The 18,592-nt window shown below is 39.8% G+C and overlaps 1 protein-coding gene across 8 annotated transcripts in view; it reads right to left on the reverse strand.

The window, feature by feature from the left end:
• NTNG1 (netrin G1) overlaps positions 1–18,592 on the reverse strand; it is a 206,281-nt gene that overhangs the window by 27,694 nt on the left and 159,995 nt on the right. For 3 of the 8 annotated variants that reach the window (XM_028732631.2, XM_028732635.2, XM_028732632.2), the window contains exon 6: positions 6,226–6,393. The exons of 2 other annotated variants lie outside the window; for them this stretch is intronic. In XM_028732631.2, the coding sequence (XP_028588464.1) occupies positions 6,226–6,393 (168 nt within the window). Of the gene's footprint in view, positions 1–6,225; positions 6,394–13,839; positions 13,900–16,557; positions 16,624–18,592 lie in introns of all 8 variants that reach the window. 3 more of the 8 variants (XM_028732634.2, XM_028732639.2, XM_028732637.2) reach the window with 2 other exon arrangements.

Raw genomic sequence — 18,592 nt, forward strand, 5'->3', positions numbered from 1 at the left:
TCCTGTCAGTTGGTTATCTGCAATACATTAACAAAGTTACTGAGAATTTTGCCCTTGGCAAAGGCATCCAACCATGTGGTATGTCACAGGAGAAAAAAGGGACAATTCCGAATGAAATTGATATTCAGAACTTACTTTTAAATGGCTTCAGAACCAAGGTTGTCAGAGGTGGATAAAGGGATTTTAAGTCAGATGTTTACATGGAAATAAGAGCTGATTGGCCTTTACCTCGTTTAACAAATGGAGGGAGAAATTCTGCCATTGCCAAAGTCAACAAAAGTTTGGCATTGACTTTAATGGTGTTAGTATTTCACCTTGGATTCAGCTACATTGGCAAAGAAAGAGCATTCTTTATGTGTTGTAGTCTAACACTGTGACACCAGATGGCGATGTGGAGTTCCTTTTTTTGCCAACCCGATTTCTCAAAGTTTACAACGCATTTAACTGAAACGCTTCTTTGACATGTCTAGATCCAGCCCCAGGCAGATTTCACTCGTGCAAAATGAGTTATGTGCCAAGGAAGTATTAAGGACTGGATATGCTGCCCACATATGCAGCATGGCTGATCATTCCTGAACTGTCAAATGAGGCCTCTTAGTGTGACACAAGATACCTTCCTGTGCAGCAGAAGAAATCAATCACACAACTAATTGCTCCTATGCATCTTCAAATGCTGCTTGCACATTTTGCTGTTCTGGCTTTGCGGAGAAATGCAAACCAAATTATCTGTGCTGAGGCTGCCCACTGCATCTCCATATCAATTACTGTTCTGGGGTTACCCCTTTGCAGCCAGGAGGTACCCCCCGAACATTAACCTACACACCGCTGCAGCAAGTCATGTGATATGGCAAGAGGAAAGTGTGAGCACAATCGGGGGACGATGACAATGCTGTGGCTATAAATCTGTTGCAACCTGTTTCATACTAATGCTTTCCCCATGAATGCAAACATGCACATAGATAGGATCAGGATCATGGATCTTCTGTACACGACTGTAAGTGCAGAAGCCAATGAGAAACAGTTAAATACAATCACTCAACGGGACTAATCAGAATGCAAAAACCCAGGTACCACTGGAACCTAAAAAAAATTGCTTCTGTTGCTTAGGTTGCTGAAGACAGTAAGGAGAAAGTTTCTCCATCATCGAAGGGTGCTGATTTTTGTGGGAGCTGGGCCAACATCTCCATATGTTCAAGAAAGGGGGGGGGGGCCAAGCTATGATTTCCAGATAGAGTTGAGTCCTGGCACTTCTCAGTGAACCACTGTCTGGAAGACGAGGGTCCTGCCACTGGTGCACTCAAGTGTCTATCTCTCTTTCCTTCCAAGCTGGCTTTTTCAAAGTCCAGCCAGTTCTTTAGCTTTACAGATAGTTAGGTTCCCTGCTGGCCTTGATCCGAAACTCTTACATAGGCAATTGGTTGTCCTCCTGCTTCAGAGAGCTGCTCTAAATGAGCCCCCTCAGACTCCACTAGCTGGGGTACTGGTGCCCTTTTCTCCTGTCCGTTTCCAGTTCAAAAGGAGGAAACTATGAGGTACCTTCCTCACAGATCTCTGAAGCCAGGCACATACCTCTGATATCAGAAAGATAATTCCTTGTCTCTATCAAGCGCTAATTAGCAGATGATGCTCTGTTTAAAAGACCTGCGCTTGTCGGATGTGTTAATTGTATTGAGCAGGGCAGTATGAGCGGCTGTCTTGTTACTTGTCATACACACGTAGTTAGTATTAGTGCAGCATAATTAAGTTCAAAGGAATCAATCTTTTCATTTCACTTAGCACCAAATGACTTTAAAAGGGATGTGAGCATTATATTGTATGTCCATGCATGTTTCTGGATGCTGTATTCATTTATGAAATAAGGTATTTGAAACATTGTGCATGAGAGCAAAATAAGTTGCGATTGACACCTCACCCTATCCTGATTATTTTTAAAATTTAGATTAACGTGGATCTGTTGTATTTCTATTGCACAAAATATACTTTAAATTGCTAAAAAAAAAAATCTCTCTGTATAAATGATAGAAGGCATTGTGGTGGATAGAGGAGATTCTAATCCAAGCACAAAAGTTTGTTTGTTTGTTTAAGTAATACAATACAGGGGTCTCAGATGTGCAATTAAAAAACATAGAACCTCCTCAGCAGATCATGGTTTTAAGACAATTTGGTAGCTAATGACCATAGAGTGAGGCTATATTTATGATAAATGTTGATCTGGGAAATTGACAATGATGCTCCCTCAACAATGTCTGAAGGAAATGGTTGTTGCTGTAGTGTAACATATTTTTTTTGAGACTATGCAGTATATTGTACTTGACTAATGATGTTCTATTTGAAGGAAGGAATTGGCAAACAAGTACCATCTATAGTTTATGTGCACAGAATCGTGCATTGGCAAGGAGCTGGAGTTGATAGCTGATTAGGAAAACACATTTAACTTCATGACCTTATGGCAGTCTTGCAGAATTTGTAACCCAACAATGCATGGCAGCCTACTATGGACAAAAATGTGGGATAATAAAGTAAAAAACAGTATCAACAGCAACAATTATAATAATGCTGTGCTGCAAAAATAAAAAAAAATAGGGCTATCAATCCCCTGGCAGCCTACAATACAGAACTGGTAGGCTGAATTTGGTTTGGTCAGTCCAATTTATGAACTATATTCTGGTCTAAAGGGCTGGTTTAGGATTTATTTCCTACATGGACAACTCTTCTGTGCAGGAAATTGCATGAACTCTATGTGTACATTATTACAGATCCTAAATACAGATTTTTCTTTTTCGTGTTCTATGCACAGTTGGTACCCTGCTGAGTTGTGGTAAAAAAGCTAGGAGTGTGTTAACTGCAGGTGAGTTTCCTGCATGTGGATGGTGTGTGTTGAAAGTTCATCACACCTGGAGTGGCCCTATTTTGTGAAATTCTCTACATTTGTATTTGGGCAAAGCTCAGTTTTCAGTAATCTTGATCTATGATTGAGGTTTTGTCTAAAGCATTGCAACCTATGGAATCTAGTATGCATTGGGCTGTGTGAACAAACTTGTTCCGGGGGAATCTACTCTACAATGGAAAATAGCTGCCAATTTCCACCTTTTTGTGATTTACAGGAGCACATATTGTGGCATATTTTAAAATCATTCTTTTCATTCTTTTGTGCAGCTGGTCTTTACGCCTGATATTTTCCTGTGGTCAATCTTACTTTGCTTTTTAACATTCCTGTGTATGTTTACACGTATCAATAAGGGAACAGAAACAAGGAGTACCAACATTGCTCTTGAATACATAGATGCTAATAAAGTTTTCAGATTCTGTAGGTTTGAGCATTCATACAATGGAATTTACTGGAATTAAATCAGTTCCATATTCTGTGACTGCTCTATTACAGGGGTCTTCAACCAGTCCAAACTGAAGACACACTTTAGGAACATGGGATCCACTTTCACATTTGATTTATATTTAATAGTGCTAGTATCTCACCACATATCAAACCCTGGGGGTATCAGCATGCTATTCTTTTTTTCAATAAAAGTGAACCAATATTTCCTATATTGTTGGTCAAACTTTTGAACCCTTTTAATAGTTGTATCCTGGTCTTTGATTTCCGGGTAATTTTTTAATTCAGGGGCAGGGGCTGTGGTCAATATTGAGCAAGAGGACAAGCCAGCACAGTCATTCATGCTTGTGTTTTGTTACCAAAAAAGTATTTCTATCACTTCCAATGAAATGAGTCACCTCCTTTATTTCTCTATCCCTTGTTGCTGCCTTTTTCTCTCCCTACCTTCTGGCACTTTTTGTCCTCCATCACCTGCATTGCTTCTGTTTTCCTCTCCTCTCTTCTTCCATCTCCTCTTTGCCTCCTCCTTGCATTTTCTCAGTACTTTATCTGTTGTCACCACCTTTCACAATCTGTCTGTTTCCTCTTTCTCTCTGCACATGCCATCTTCTACATTCTCTTCACCTTCTCAAACTTTCTTCCTTTTACTTCATTTTACCTGCTCACTATTACATTTCTCCCCCCCTCTTGTTTTTGGCTTTTTCTTTCCTCACTTTCTTCCAGCTTGTGTCACCTTCTCTGCCACCTTTAATTCATTTCTCTGTGCCCTTTGTCCCCTTCCTAACGTCAACTTGCCTGAAATAAAAATGAGCAGGATTTCTCAGGGAGGTTCAGCACCCTCAGAACCTAATACAGATATCAGGTGTTCTTTGTTGCCCCTGTGTTGGATGATGATTTGAAGGAACTCCCCAGATTCTCCCTCACTGAATCAACATAAGAGTTGTCATTTCAAAACAACAACCATTTCCCCCCTCTTAATTTGCAAAGTGTTGCCATCTTATAATTCTTTTTTAAAAACCAACTAAATAAAGCTAATTTGCATTCCAAATCAACCCTGACATACTAAAGTTGCATGCTTATTTGAGAATAAGTCCCATTAAAATAAATGGACCTTACTTCTGAGTAGACATGCATTAGATCTGCATATTAATTTAAGATTAATGAATTAATCTGGAGAGCTGAGTCTCCGCTCCCTTTCCTTCTTTACTTTTTTTGTCAGCTTCAGTAGATGAATCCCCCCCCCCTCTCAGAACCACCTCCCTATCTGTCCTCTCCTTGTATCAATGTGACTGAAATCAAATGTACACAGAATAAATCAAAATGCTTCAGTAACCTCACAACCTAATCTACACAGCAATTGTTTGCTGCTGTCCTCAGCCACTGAATAGGGAGTAAGTCCCATTTAACTAAATTGACCTTACTTCTAAGTACTATTGGCAGGCAGGGGGCAGGTGCATAAGAGGCCTGAGTGTGCAAGATGCCTGGCTGCCTAGTCAGTGTATAAAGCAAGCATTGCAGTGAATCCCTAGCCATGTCTACTCAGAAGGAAGCCCTGCTGAATTCAATGGGGCATATTCCCAGGTCAGCGGGATCGGCATTGCAATCTTACTCCTGAATGAACAAATGATTTGACTGAAACTCTTCAATAATCCTGTGAGACCTGCTCTCCAGTAAACACATAGCAATCCAAATCAGGCTGTAAAGTCACAATCCTATGTGACAGCAGTACAACACCTATGCACTAACTTTAAACTGAGAGTAAAAAGGAAAAAGGAAAGTCCTATCGTAGCTGAACCCAGGTAGCTTTTACTCGCCAAGGAACCCTCCTCTGGAAATCTAGCTGCAGCAAGAGAAATCTATCCATGCTCATAATCAAAGGTGATGGGGAACTATAAAAATCTCAAGGGGACTGGACCCAAAATAGAGGGCACCCCCAAAATTGAATATCTTAGGCATGGTTGCCCATTAAGCTCAAGTGGGATCCCCTGCTGTTCCTGTTCAACCCTTCTACTCCAAGTCAAGTGTCCAATGGAGCAGCAGTCCTTACTAGTGAGCAAACCCTCACATTTGAAGGTTTGCTCTCTAGAATTGGGGATGCCTGGATTCATTCCTGCCCTGAGCGAGTGCCCCACCAGTGCCATCAACAGAAACAATACCAGCCCCTCTTTTCTATGGAGAGGTATCCCATGGCTTCTGGGCATCCTGCCACAACCCATTCTGGGGCCATGGAAAATGGGATGGATAGCCAGGCAGCATGTTCCCAGTAGGGAGTGGGGAGGAAATGGCAGTAAGGCTGGGAGGGTCAATGTGGGGAGGAAACGCTCTTACATAAGGGGGGGGGGGTAGCTGCAGTCTCCAGGCTTGGTTGAGGAGTCTTGCTTTGGTATGACCCACTTAGCATGGTCTTATGCCCACCTATGGGTCCTGAAGACCTGCACTCTATTATATGTACTGGGCTACATATGGGTGGGTGCTGTGATCTGTGAGTCCTGTAATTTTTGATCCAATTATATAGATTCTCCAATGGAATCTCATGCTGGTGTTTCAATGGCTGTAATGGCGGGTTTTGGATGCATTGTTGGGAACTGGTGATTTCTTAGGGGTCTAGACCTAGAGCAATTGGCAATATCAAGGTGTGGTTTTTTTTGAAGGGGGAAAATGTCTAAAATATTGAGGATGGCCATCACAACCCTGTGTAGTCCTTATTCAAACTAGACGCTTAAGGCTTAGAACAAATGCATGTAAGGTGTGCAGATTCTCCATTGAAAAAGCTCACTCTGGCTCAGCTGGTACAACGAAGAGAAACGCTGGAAATGTCTCGCTTTTGTACTAAAGAGGTCTGAACAGCTGAAAAAAGGCAGAGAACGAAACGCCAGAATTAGAATGAAACTGACCTATGCATACATTTTCATCGTCCAGTTTTGCCGCAGCATTTCTGTAGTAGCCCAGCCTGCACAACTCACAGTGCTGCCCTCTAGTGTTGTGTTTACAGCTCACACAAATGAATGCACTGAGCAGATCGATGTAACTGCACCGGTTGGAGTGGCCGAAGCATTCACAGTCTTGCAAGGAAGAACAAAAATGTACACAAAAGGGTATTCTGCAGCAGTTATAGCAATTCACATGCTCTTTTTTAAAAAATAAATGAAGCATGAATAGATTATGAATGAACAGCAGCACAACATGTTAATTAACGTTACAGTAGCGCACATGGACAACCACAGATGTCTGACTGTATGAAGGTGGTATCTCTTCAGGCAGGTTAGAATGATTAGACATCCATTACATAGCACTGAGAGTAGTATTATAATCTGTAGGTCTAATGGAGCAGAAGCATTTGCAGCTGTAAACCTTTCATGGGTTTTGTGGGATGGCTTTTGCACAATGTGCAATCATAGCCTCCTTTAAAAAAATAAATAAATACAAAAACCCTGGTGATTTTGCCAGAAGCTGAATGCATTATTGGGAATTTCTCATGATACATGTTGAAGGCTAAATGCACTTTTTTGGGTGGATAGGCTTGCCCTCCCCCTGATGGACCACATTTGCAGCTTTGCTGTGCTTATTAGTCCACCTTTGCCTCTGGTGGCCCATGTGGCCTCCACAGGTTGGAGTGCCCTCTGCCGCAGCTGACATGTTTCAGCTATGACCCCTTCTGACAAGACATGGCCTAGTCCTAGTAATCCATTCTCTTGTAACCTCTTGGTTAGATTGCTTTGTGGCATTTTATAAGAGGCGGCCTTTGATTGTCTTTAGTTAGTTCAAAATACAGTTACTAAGATGATGAGAATGGGCGTTGGGTTCATACCTCATCAGTGCTTACATAGCTGCACTGGCTCCCAATCAATTTCTAGTTCAGTTCAAAGGATTAGTGAATTGAGCTGTGCATGACTTAAGTCTCGGGTACCTGAAGCTCACCTGACTCTACTTCAGCCTGCACATACATTAAGGTAGTTTTCAGAGACTTTCCCTTAGGTATTCCACCATCTGAGGTGAGAAGGGTCTTTTTGGTGGTGATGCACCAGTTATGGAATGTTCTCCTTGTGGAGATTTGTTGGGCACTGACTCTGCTATCTTTCTGGCAATAGATGAAATCATTTTCATTTCCCCAGGCCTTTAAAACCATATTCATCCCTGGAGAATCTGATTTTATGCTATGCTTATATGAATTTTTAATTGTCTTTAGTTTTTTATTGTTTCTATTTTGTTTATATACGTTGTATATCTGCCCTGGAGAATTCTTAGAAGGATGAGATAGAAATCCTTAAATAAATAAAACAAACATGTGTGGTATAAGTGGCGTTGCCACTTGGAATGTGAATGACTTTTATTTCCACCTTAATGTGTGGTGCCTCCCATCACATGTTCACTGACTGTTCCCCTCAAAATGCCCATCATGAATCGGGATGAATGGAACTGAGGGGATACTGATTGAAGATGTTTGACAGCTAAAGAAGGAAGTGGATGCTTGATGTACATGCAACTGCCTGTTTTGGTAAACCTTGTGCCCTGGAGTATCATGGAGACTTATTTCCTTCAATAGACCAGGTTCCGGGTGCATGAAAGTAAAAATTCAACATGTGAACTAACTCTTTAGCTATGGAGAAGTCAAGGAAAATGCAAGATAGAAATCTGTCACTGGGACAAGGCATTCAAATGACAGGTATCACCTCCTGCTGATAGAAAAATGTAGCCCAATGCCTTCATATTTATGTCTCTGCTGCGTTGGACCAAAATCTTATGCTTGCTAGTTACTAGCTGCAACATTTTCCTCTTTCTTGTTTTAGTATAGAATTCTGACAGCTCTGCAATAACTCCCATATTTTATTTCAAATTAAGTGTTAGTTAGAATTACCAGTCTACATTTAAATAGCTAGATGAAGCCATGCTCTTATCATACTATATTAGGCAAGAATGCTACATTTGCACAGTCAGCTTATCACATGAAATGGCTATACAGACAATGCAAGAGAGTCGGAACTCTCTTATTAAGTGCTTATGGGGAAGAGCAAAAGCTCAGTGATAGCTTTGTGTGCAGAAGATCCCAGGTTCAATCCAGGTGGGGAGAGAACCCTGTCTGAAGTTGAGGCACTGCAGCTAGTCAGCGAAGACAAGACTGAACTCATTGGACTAATGGTCTGAATTGGTTAATGGCAGCTTCCTAGGTTCCTATGAGGCATTTTACCAGTGGTGACAGGCATATCAAGTAACGTGCTCATCACTGGGTTAGCAGCTGATTCACCTGACTGAATGACCCTGACCATCTTGGAGAGAACTTCTGGATACTGATTGTAATCAAGATGGGAAACTTGTAACAGTGAAGGGAAAAAAACCAGAATGGAACAGAACCCAAGGCAACTTTTCCCAACCACATTAGCTTGGAACTTCCTGGAAGAAGAAAAAAGTTTTTCATCAATTATTCAATTTCTTAATTGAAGCTTTATAAAGAAGAGCTGTCCTTCCAGCTATGCTTTGAGCAGCTGTTGTCTTGAATTATTTCATTTTTTTAATACAGTGAGCCCCTGTTAGCTATTGAGTCCTGTCTGATGACTATCCTCAACCGGACACGGAATTAATGCATGTAATAAAGGCGGAGGAGTTTTCCATGACAGACCTCTTTCCCTTTGTGAATTTAAGAGAGTCATTTAGGAGGAAAACACTGGATTGTTAAGTACGAAGTCAATTGCTAATTAATGGCCTGATCTTTGAAATGGCAAAGCTGCTCAGCAAATTATAATGTTGCCTCCTGTCGCCTACTCTGCCTCTTTATTAGTGACTCTGACTTTTCAAGCACATGACTAAGAGTATTTTGGACATGCTGAACAAGAATAAAGCCCTTCTGACGCACATTCGCTTTCACTTCAGGTTGGCAGTATTGGTTTCTCTCACCACAAGAGGATCTTTCATGGGAAACCTCACCAACATAAAGTAGAGTTGTCTGCACATCAGGTTGGCCATACCATGCATTTTTTACCTATCAACGCCAGCCTTCTCTTAAGCAAAAATGACAGGCACTTTAGAACCCAGACACCGGACACTTTAACTATCAAACCAGAGCAGTATAGGTAGGACCTAGCAAAGCCAAAGGAAAGGGGCTCTTTTGACATTCAGGTAACATATGATGGAGAAATAAAGGAATACTGTGAATTGACAGCACAGGTCTCTCAGCCCTAAGGTTTCTAGCTAAAACAGGTAATATGTCCCTTTTAGAGTCCCAAAGCAAAATGTAAGTGAACAGGTGTTGTTTCTTTCCTCACTGTAACGTTAAGCATACCTGTGGAGCTTGGGTTATTGTCCAAGCTCTTAAAGAGATACATTGTCCAGAAAAGAATACACCTGCCCTATTTTAACCTCAAATTAAATGCACAATATACTTTCATGCTCATTTCTCCAATATCCATGGGATCTGGCTTTTGTTACAATAGCGCAATTTCCTGTCATTCTGGCATGATTCACACTAAACCCATACAGGCCAAACCCATTGGCCAAACTCTAAGCCCATATTGCAAATAATTTCCACCACTCAGCAAACCAACAACAATATGTTGCATAATTTTAAATTGAGAGGTAGTTAAAAGTTGTTGTTTTCAAAGAGTAGGTACTAAAAATTTCCATAGTGCTTGGAATATCTAAAATAGCATAGCAGTCATTACAAGTGACAACCACCACTATACAACCTCTGTTACTATAAGGCATGAACAATGTGAATTCTTCTTTAAAAATGGAAGTGATGCTACCATTGTAACTGCATCACCAAAATAAACAGTTTGGGCACAATCTAGCCAATGCGAAGCATGAAACAAGTTCTATTGATTTCAGCCAGTTAGATTTACAGAGAAATCCTATGCATGTTTATTCAGAAGTAATTCCCATGTTCATTCAGAATTAATTCCCACTGTGTTCCTTGCTTATATTCCAGGCAAGTCTCCCACTGAAATGAATGGGACCTAAAAGTATTTTATGGCTGGATTGTGTCCTTTGGATTCAAAGAACATGTCTTGAAATAATCAAGCTGTGCTTGGATGTAGGCTGAGGGAAAAACAATTAAACTTCCTTTGTAATTGGTTGACATACAAATAACATTTACATAATTACAGCAAAAAACCATATATTGCGGGGAGAAAAGAATAGTTCCACTATGATATCCAGGAGGTGGGGGGTGGGTGTTATATTTAAATCAGGAACTGGAGATAGCGAAAATATCACAGTCCAGCTCCATGGTTCTTAGCAGCTGACACCTTACAAAACCTGCTGTGCTAGGGCAGTAAGGTAAAAAGAAGAAGAGTAACTGACCCTTGGATGGTTACGTCCAGCCAAAGGCAACTATGGGGTGTGGTGCTCATCTCGCTTCATGCTGAGGGAGACGGCGTTTGTTAACAGACAGCTTTTTGGGTCATGTGGCCAGCATGACTAAATCGCTTCTTCTGGTGCAACAGAACACCATCCCAGAAGCCAGAGTGCATGGAAAAGCCGTTTACCTTTCCTTGCACTGGTATGCTTTCAAACTGCTAGGTTGGCAGGAACTGGGACACAGAAACAGCAGCTCACCCCGTTCCGCAGATTCAAACTGCTGACCTTCCGATCAGCAAGCCCAAGAGGCTCAGTGGTTTAGAGACCACAGTGCCACCTGCATCCTTGCTAGGCCAGTAGCAGGTAAGGACCTCATTTTACTATTGTTCAAGAGAAGAGGGAGGCTGCCATCAGCCACTTCAAATACCATCTACAGCTGTTTCTGAAATGGCCTTAGGGGAATGGGAACAACTGTTCCCCCAGTTACCAAAAGAGGTGTTGCTCTTTGTGGAAGAGAACCAGGTTGTTGGTTTTTCCCATGTGACTGGAAATTCCTGATGTTGCTGGAATAGCATGTCTACAGGTAATGGTAGAGCTCTGTCACCCTACTCCGGATACAAAATAGATAAAAACAAACAGTTGAAAGGCATAAACTTCTTTTATCTGCGCAGTTTCCGTAGCACTGAGCTAGAAATGAGACAAATGAATTGGCCATCCATGCAACCAAGGAAATTTTGTGGACTTGTCTTTATACAAGCAAATGTCATTATTCTATAGGTAAATCTCGATATAATTTTAGTTTCTTAGAATATAGAATCTTCTGAGAACCATTATACACCTATAATTATATGGCTTGTTTGTATGTCTGATTCAATTTATTATTATTTCACAACTTTATCTGTAAACTTACAATCCCACTCCCCAGTTTGTTGTCACCTGGAAGAGGCCACCATTTATATCTCCCAGCATTCTGATACACAGCACAGTGCCAGAAGACACAAAAGACACTCCCCCCCACACCCAATTTGGTGCTGCCTCTTTCAGCAACCTGGTGGTGGTAACTAGGGGTGTGAACAACCACAGAAGAATTCCAAGGAAAATAGATGGTTCCCCCCACTTGGGATGTGCCAGATTTTAACCCCATCCTCCATATTTGTCCCCGAGTTTTCTGCTCAGCTTTTCTCACTAGCTTTTTGATTTAATTTGTTGTACTATTACAGACAAAAAATGGTGTGTTAACTCCACTTTTCCTTCCAGCAGCCCATTGCGGGGGAGTGGAACTTGGGATTTTCAATTTCAAAACAGCAGAAGGGAGAGGGATGTGAGAGCTCCAAAATGTTGTGCAGTGCCTCTGGTCCACTTGCCACAGCTATATCAGAGATATAACCTTCAGTCCACTGGAGCAGCTGCTCAGGGACAAAACAGACTATGGTCCTCACTTGCCAAAGGGTTACACTTTACTAAGTTACAGGTGCAATAAATCCCTTGCAATATTGTTCCATCTTTCCCCTCTTTTAATACTTTGTTATTCCTATAGAAGAACCACCTCTTCTGTTTTAGGTTGCGCTTAGCAGCTGAAGCAGCAATGGAGGGCTTGAAAATGCTCAATGGAAGGAAATCCCCAAAAATGAACATTTCCATTTCTTACTACCATGGTAGTAACATTATCCTATGATGATATAAAAAACATTTTAAAACCACTGTCCCCACGCTATATCAAACTTTCTTATTCTTCTCTTGTACAATATAAATATGGAAACAAATATATTTTTCATTATCAACTTAAAATTTCTACATTAGAAATAATCTACTCCAGGTTCATGGTGTGGGTCATTTATCCATCCCCTGGGGTAAAACAAAGGTCAAGGGTTGTTGTTGTTTTAAATCAGCCCATATGCCTTGGCAACTCTCATCCCATGACTAAGGACATATTGAGAACAATAGCTTGGCTTACACAAATATTGCAATGTGTTGTTCACATGCTTAAACAAATAAAATTGAGAAGTGAAAAATAGCAAAAATAGTTCTGGTCTATAAATGACAGATGCTCAGCTGGGACAGACTGTCTGGGAGCTGTCAAGGCAATTGTGCTATGCTTTTAAAATGTCAACATAATTCCATTATTTTGATAAAATATTGAAACCATATCAGGGCACATGGAATCCAATAGATGCAGCCGGTTCACCAGGAAGTTCAAGGCTAGAATTTCCACCAAATTTTGCTTAAAGCAAAATTCAAGGGGAAAACACACGATTCTGCTTAAGCAAAACAACCGAGGATGCTCAAGCAACTTCCCAAAAAGATGAGTGCAGTTTATTGTGTGTGTGGTGCAATACTGCTCACATCAGTTAAACTCCACTGAAAAGAAATGTGGCTACCAAAAAAAAATGCTGCAACTATTCATTTCAATGTACTTTGTGTGAGAATAATTTTTGGTGGACTGAACCCCATGTTTCCATAAAAGGTGTGAGAAAGTTTCACTGTGGGGTGGTGGTCGGGGAATGGATGTTATATATTGGCTATAACATTCAAGTGCAACTGAACAGTTCCACAAGGACTTTTAACTGCACTCTCTTCTCTCTCAAACCCTTCAATCGGTTCAGGGGTTCCGCTAACTCTCCAGAGCAGATTTAGGGGTTGTGTGGAGAGATGGGAAGGTGGTGAAGTTCTACTGTGCAGTTAAAAGTCCTTGTAGTAGTGGAACTGCTTAGCTGGCTATTGCCCAATGATTGTTTTGTTTGTCAAAGGCATATAATGGAATCAATTCTGCATGATTCACTTGCCTGTACTTTACTGGATTATAGTTTCTCATTTACTGTATCAAATTAGTAACACAATCTAGAGGACATCCCCCCCCCCCAACTTCTGTCAAAAATATGGCTGCTGTGATTTTGTGAGTGTGTGTGTGTGTGTGTGTGTGTGTGTGTGTGTGTGTGTATATATATATATATATATATATATATATATATATATATATATTGGCTGCTCATCAGTAATATATCCCTGGTGGCTTACAAACATGACACAACCTAGGAATCATTTTTATGTGCCCCTTTTGTGGTTCATGTCCTTAGCAATGCTTAATTCTTTCATTTGTGCTCACTAATGGGATGATACTAGACACCACATCACAGTTATTCCAGATTCATACAGTGCAATCTGTTACACAACACAGGACAAACGCTAGGAAACCACTGTATGAATGCAAGAATTCCTACCTCTTTTGTGGTTTGCAACTTGAACAGAAGAAACAGTAGACAAAGCTAATTTTGGAGCAACTGGATAGGTTTAAAAAATGAAGAGTAGATTAGGAAATTGTCATATAGGTACAAGTTTAAAAAACCAAACAGAACCTAAGATGAATTTGTTGCAGCCCTATATAAACTCACATGGGAGTAAATGTTTTGAACTAAATGGGAGTTTCTTTTGCATAGACATGTACAGGATTGCACTATTGGTAATACTGGATGTGGATATTTATGTATGATATATTTGTAAAATAAAACAGGTTTATCTAAGGAGTTAGGTATTGTGGCTATGAAGCTTAAACAGGTGACCTCAGAGAACCCTCACTACTATAAATATAAAGTTAATTAAAACCTTGAACACACACACACACACACACACACACACACACAAAATATGTTGTTGGGATTTCTCAGTTCCTTTTTCATAACGTAACTTCTGCTGTACTTCCATGCCCTGATCAAGAGATATTCAATAACTTACTTTGCCAAACCTTTATTAGGCATTACAAATATAGCCCATCATAAAACATCCATATATAATTTATTAAAATATATAAACAAACAAACAGCCATGTAAACATAGCTGTCAATGTTTCCCTTTTTAAAATACAACAGGCTGGGGGGAGGAGGATCTAAGACCCCTAACTGTAGTGTTACAGATGTGTATGTGAGATGCTTGTACATCAAATATAAGTGGTCTAAAATGTCATCAGTACTACATGTTCTGATGGCAACAGATCTATTGGTAGTGGAGGGGTATGGGGCTAATTCAGTCAGATGCCTCCTTCCTCCTGCTAAACCGGGGTTTCTGAAATTTCGGTCTCCAGCTGTTTTTGGACTACAATTCCCATCATCCCCTACCACTGGTCTTGCCAGCTAGGGATGATGGGAGTTGTAGTCCAAAACAGCTGGAGACCAAAGTTTGTGGAACCCTGTGGTAAACAAACGATCAGGGCTGTCAGCTTCAACAGTATTGGCCATCTGTGTGTGTGTGTGTGTGTGTGTGTGTGTGTGTGTGTGAGAGAGAGAGAGAGAGAGAGCGCTTATTACACGCTTTTTTAGTTGTTTGATGCTTAGACTGTCCTACTTTATCATAAGCAATTGTAATTGTAACTGTTGCTTTCTGACAAACTGCTAATGGGCTGAGCTAGTCACGCAACCATTTGCAAACTATTCCCTATATGAGAAGGATAGTTCTGTTCCCATTTTACATCATTACCTGAGCATCATAGCTGATGCTTGACCTCTCAGTGCTTAATGCTGCGTTGCTCAAGATTCAGTGGGAAGTTACGTTGAAACCTAAGACCCTTTGCAATTAATTTGCTAAATAACAAAATCCATTAGAAATGCTAAGTGAATCTTAATTCACTCAATGCCATCAATAGTCAATTGCTTGTGAAATACAAAATAAATAATGTGCTCTCAAATTCAGTGTCAATCTTGATGGAGAGCTGTAGAGGAAAGATCGGTTACTGTAACCTCTTCAAGGGACATTTGAAGAAACTTGTAAAATATAATATGGATTCCATGATTAAGGCAATTCTAGCTGTTAGTAATGTATGTATCTAGGGCAGGCTCAATTTCATCACTATGATCAAGGGCTAGGACTGCATTCATTCCAATCTAGCTCTCCAACAAATTGCTAATACATTTTGTTTTAGCTTAGAAGCTATTTCCTGGATCCTCTTTTGCTCATTTCCTCCTCCATCTGTATTCATTAGAGTTTAAAAGGAACATCCTGTGTATAACGATGGCAAGCTGTAGACCAATATTATTTGCTTTTAAAGAGGGAAAACAAGATAATTCCATGTGATATAATGAACGCGTTTACACCTGACTGAATGAATTTGCTGCATAAAAGCTCTGTAGGAGAACAAACGTTTAAAATGATAGCATTTTAACTATATATGTTCTTCATTGTCTTTTTTTTTTAAACCACACTCCCAGAATAATCATCAGGCCACAGTCTGACAGTAAGTGTGTGTGTGTGTGTGTGTGTGTGTGAATGTCACTGGAATTCAGATGTGAAACTAGTGCACTAGGGATTTCAGAAAGAAATATTGCTGTCAGTGCTAGTGGAAATGTAATACTTTAAGCACACAAAAAAGGATACGGGATATGGGAAGCAACCTACAGTGTGACTTGACCTCTTGCGGGGGGGAATGGAGAAGAGAAAACCCCAGCTTTTTGAAGATGCTGCATTGTTCAAATAAATTCCCTGAGAATACTGTTGCTACCACCACCATAAGTCTGTCTCAATGCAGCCTCAGCTCTGAATACCAACCGAAATAACATTCATTTCAATTAAGAAAACAAAGCAGAAGAGAGAGACATTAAGAAATGATTTGATGGAGACAAGAGAAATCTCTGGCACTCAAAATTTCTCAAAACTTATTTATCATGCAAACCTTGATGCCTATACAATTCCAGTCTTCTCCAGGGACTCATATTCAATTTAAGCTATAAAAGTGCTTATAACTTTGGTGAGGAAGATCTGTACACGTTATATAAAGCCTTTTCATGTAAGATTCATTTTTATGATAATTCCCAGTAGTTGTTTTTGGACAGTATACTTTTTTATTAGTCCCAAGAGAGGAAAAAAAATGTGTTTTGTCCTTTTTGCCATCATCTCAGATTCTATGAAAGCAGTTAAAAGTATAGACCAGTAGGAATTTTACAGAATCCTACCTTGATTTGGGTTAGAAACCCCAAGGGAAGATATATTCGGCCATATCCTATCAAACTTTGGAGGAGCTGCATATATCAGGAAAAATCAGGATTTGTTATTTACATCTGCTGATAGATATTTTTTATTTGTTTTATTTCTAAACAGACGTGTATGGAGAAAAACATAAAGCACAAACATCCATTACTGGACTTTGTCAATGACACACTTGGACAATACATCAAGGCCACATTGAACAAGAACAAGCAATTGATGATTCCCAAAACATTGAATGGACATTTACATCTTTTGTGTGCATGTGTGTGTGTGTGTGTGTGTGTGTGTGTGTGTGTGACATTTCAGCTTTTATAATGTAACATTACCAATTTTGATGTTAAAATATGTATTACAGGAAGGGACACTGGATAACAGGACCTCTCTAATAACTAGGTTCTATGGGGTAAGGCTAGAAACTCATCTGTCAAGGATGATGTTTAGGGATGGTAGATGGGGCAGTGGAGAGGAGAGGATAGGCTCTGCTCTTTGATTTGTGCCATGTTTGATGATTCCTCGGGAACACTTATATCTCTGGGTAACTTGCTAGTTGCACACATCAAATGATATTGTTATAAACAATTACATGGGTGAACATACTAGGCATACATGCCAAAGACGCCAGTCCAAAGAAAGATGACTTTGACTAACGTTGATAACACTGCTACTTATTATTTGGCATATAAACAACACATCTGTGATGATGGCCCATTCATTGTTCTAGTCATCCAAGTGATGAATGAACACATGTGGACCAGTCTTAACGAGAACCCTACAAACATACACTTCCATTTTGCCTGCAACCACACCTAGTAGTGAAGCAAATAAACAAATTATCAACACTTCCTATTTAAAGCCATACTCTAAATATAAAATCAGAGTATGAGCCTAGGATAGCAAAGGCATTTTACATAATTTTTGGTCCTTCGTGCTCTTGGAAGCTAGACAAAGCCAGGTTTTCAAAAATTATAGCAAAAGATTTAAAAATAAGTAGACTGGGGTTTCTAGAGACAATGAATACACTTGATTTCTTATAATATCCAGTGAACTATATATGCAGAAAGCAACTAAAGGGGAAAAAAATACTTATGTGATAGCAGAAATAATCACTAAGTTTCTATGAACTTGTTGATCACTGTTTTGCTTTCTGATGAGAATTATCAAAGGATTTTTTAGCATTAATTTGAAGTATTGCCTGGTAATTCTGATTTATTTCAGTGTAATCAGAACTGCTACATGTTAAAAGGGATTCCTCACTGGTCATCTGCCTTACTTGGTTAGGATCTACACACATATATTTGTGATATCAAATGCTGGTCAAACTCAGAGTAGACCCATTGGAATCGCCTTCTATATATGTGAGTGTGTGCATTACAAACACAGGCACACACACAATCTCTTTTTCTGCATTGCCCTGGCAGAATTAGAAAATATGTCCTCCACAGCTGTTCTTTAGCTGCAGTAGTGTGTCTGTCTTTCTTCATTAAAACATTCCCATTATGTGTCTTATTTCACTCATGCTAATGACAACAAAAATCACAGGAAAGAAGCACCAATGAAATAAAATTTTGCTTAATGTGAAATAATAATAATAATAATAATAATAATAATAATAATAATAATAATAATAAATCTAACGTTTTATTGCATTTCAACATGTTTGGGACATTTATCAACTAGAGAAGTTACAGCATTTTTGTGAAGGTATGATTTTCTGTAACCATATTTCACATGCTTCCTCCCCACCACCCCTGATCCTCACACTGTAATTGGTTTCCTGTTTAAAGGCAAGAGATCTGACTTATGTGTGCATGGTTCTCAGTTGCAAGACTTGACACCTTGATGAATTGTGCATTGTTTCTGCTTTGGAAAGGGGCAAGTTGCAGGGTGGAATGTTTGGATATTATTTTGGACTACTGATCAACATGGCAGGCTACTGCTACGTTTGTTCCTTGTGCAAAGCAACCGGTTGACCAATTTTAATGAAGAAATCAAGCTATTTTG

The sequence above is a fragment of the Podarcis muralis genome, chromosome 5 (genome assembly GCF_964188315.1).
Source record: "Podarcis muralis chromosome 5, rPodMur119.hap1.1, whole genome shotgun sequence".
In the NCBI taxonomy this organism is placed as follows: domain Eukaryota; kingdom Metazoa; phylum Chordata; class Lepidosauria; order Squamata; family Lacertidae; genus Podarcis; species Podarcis muralis.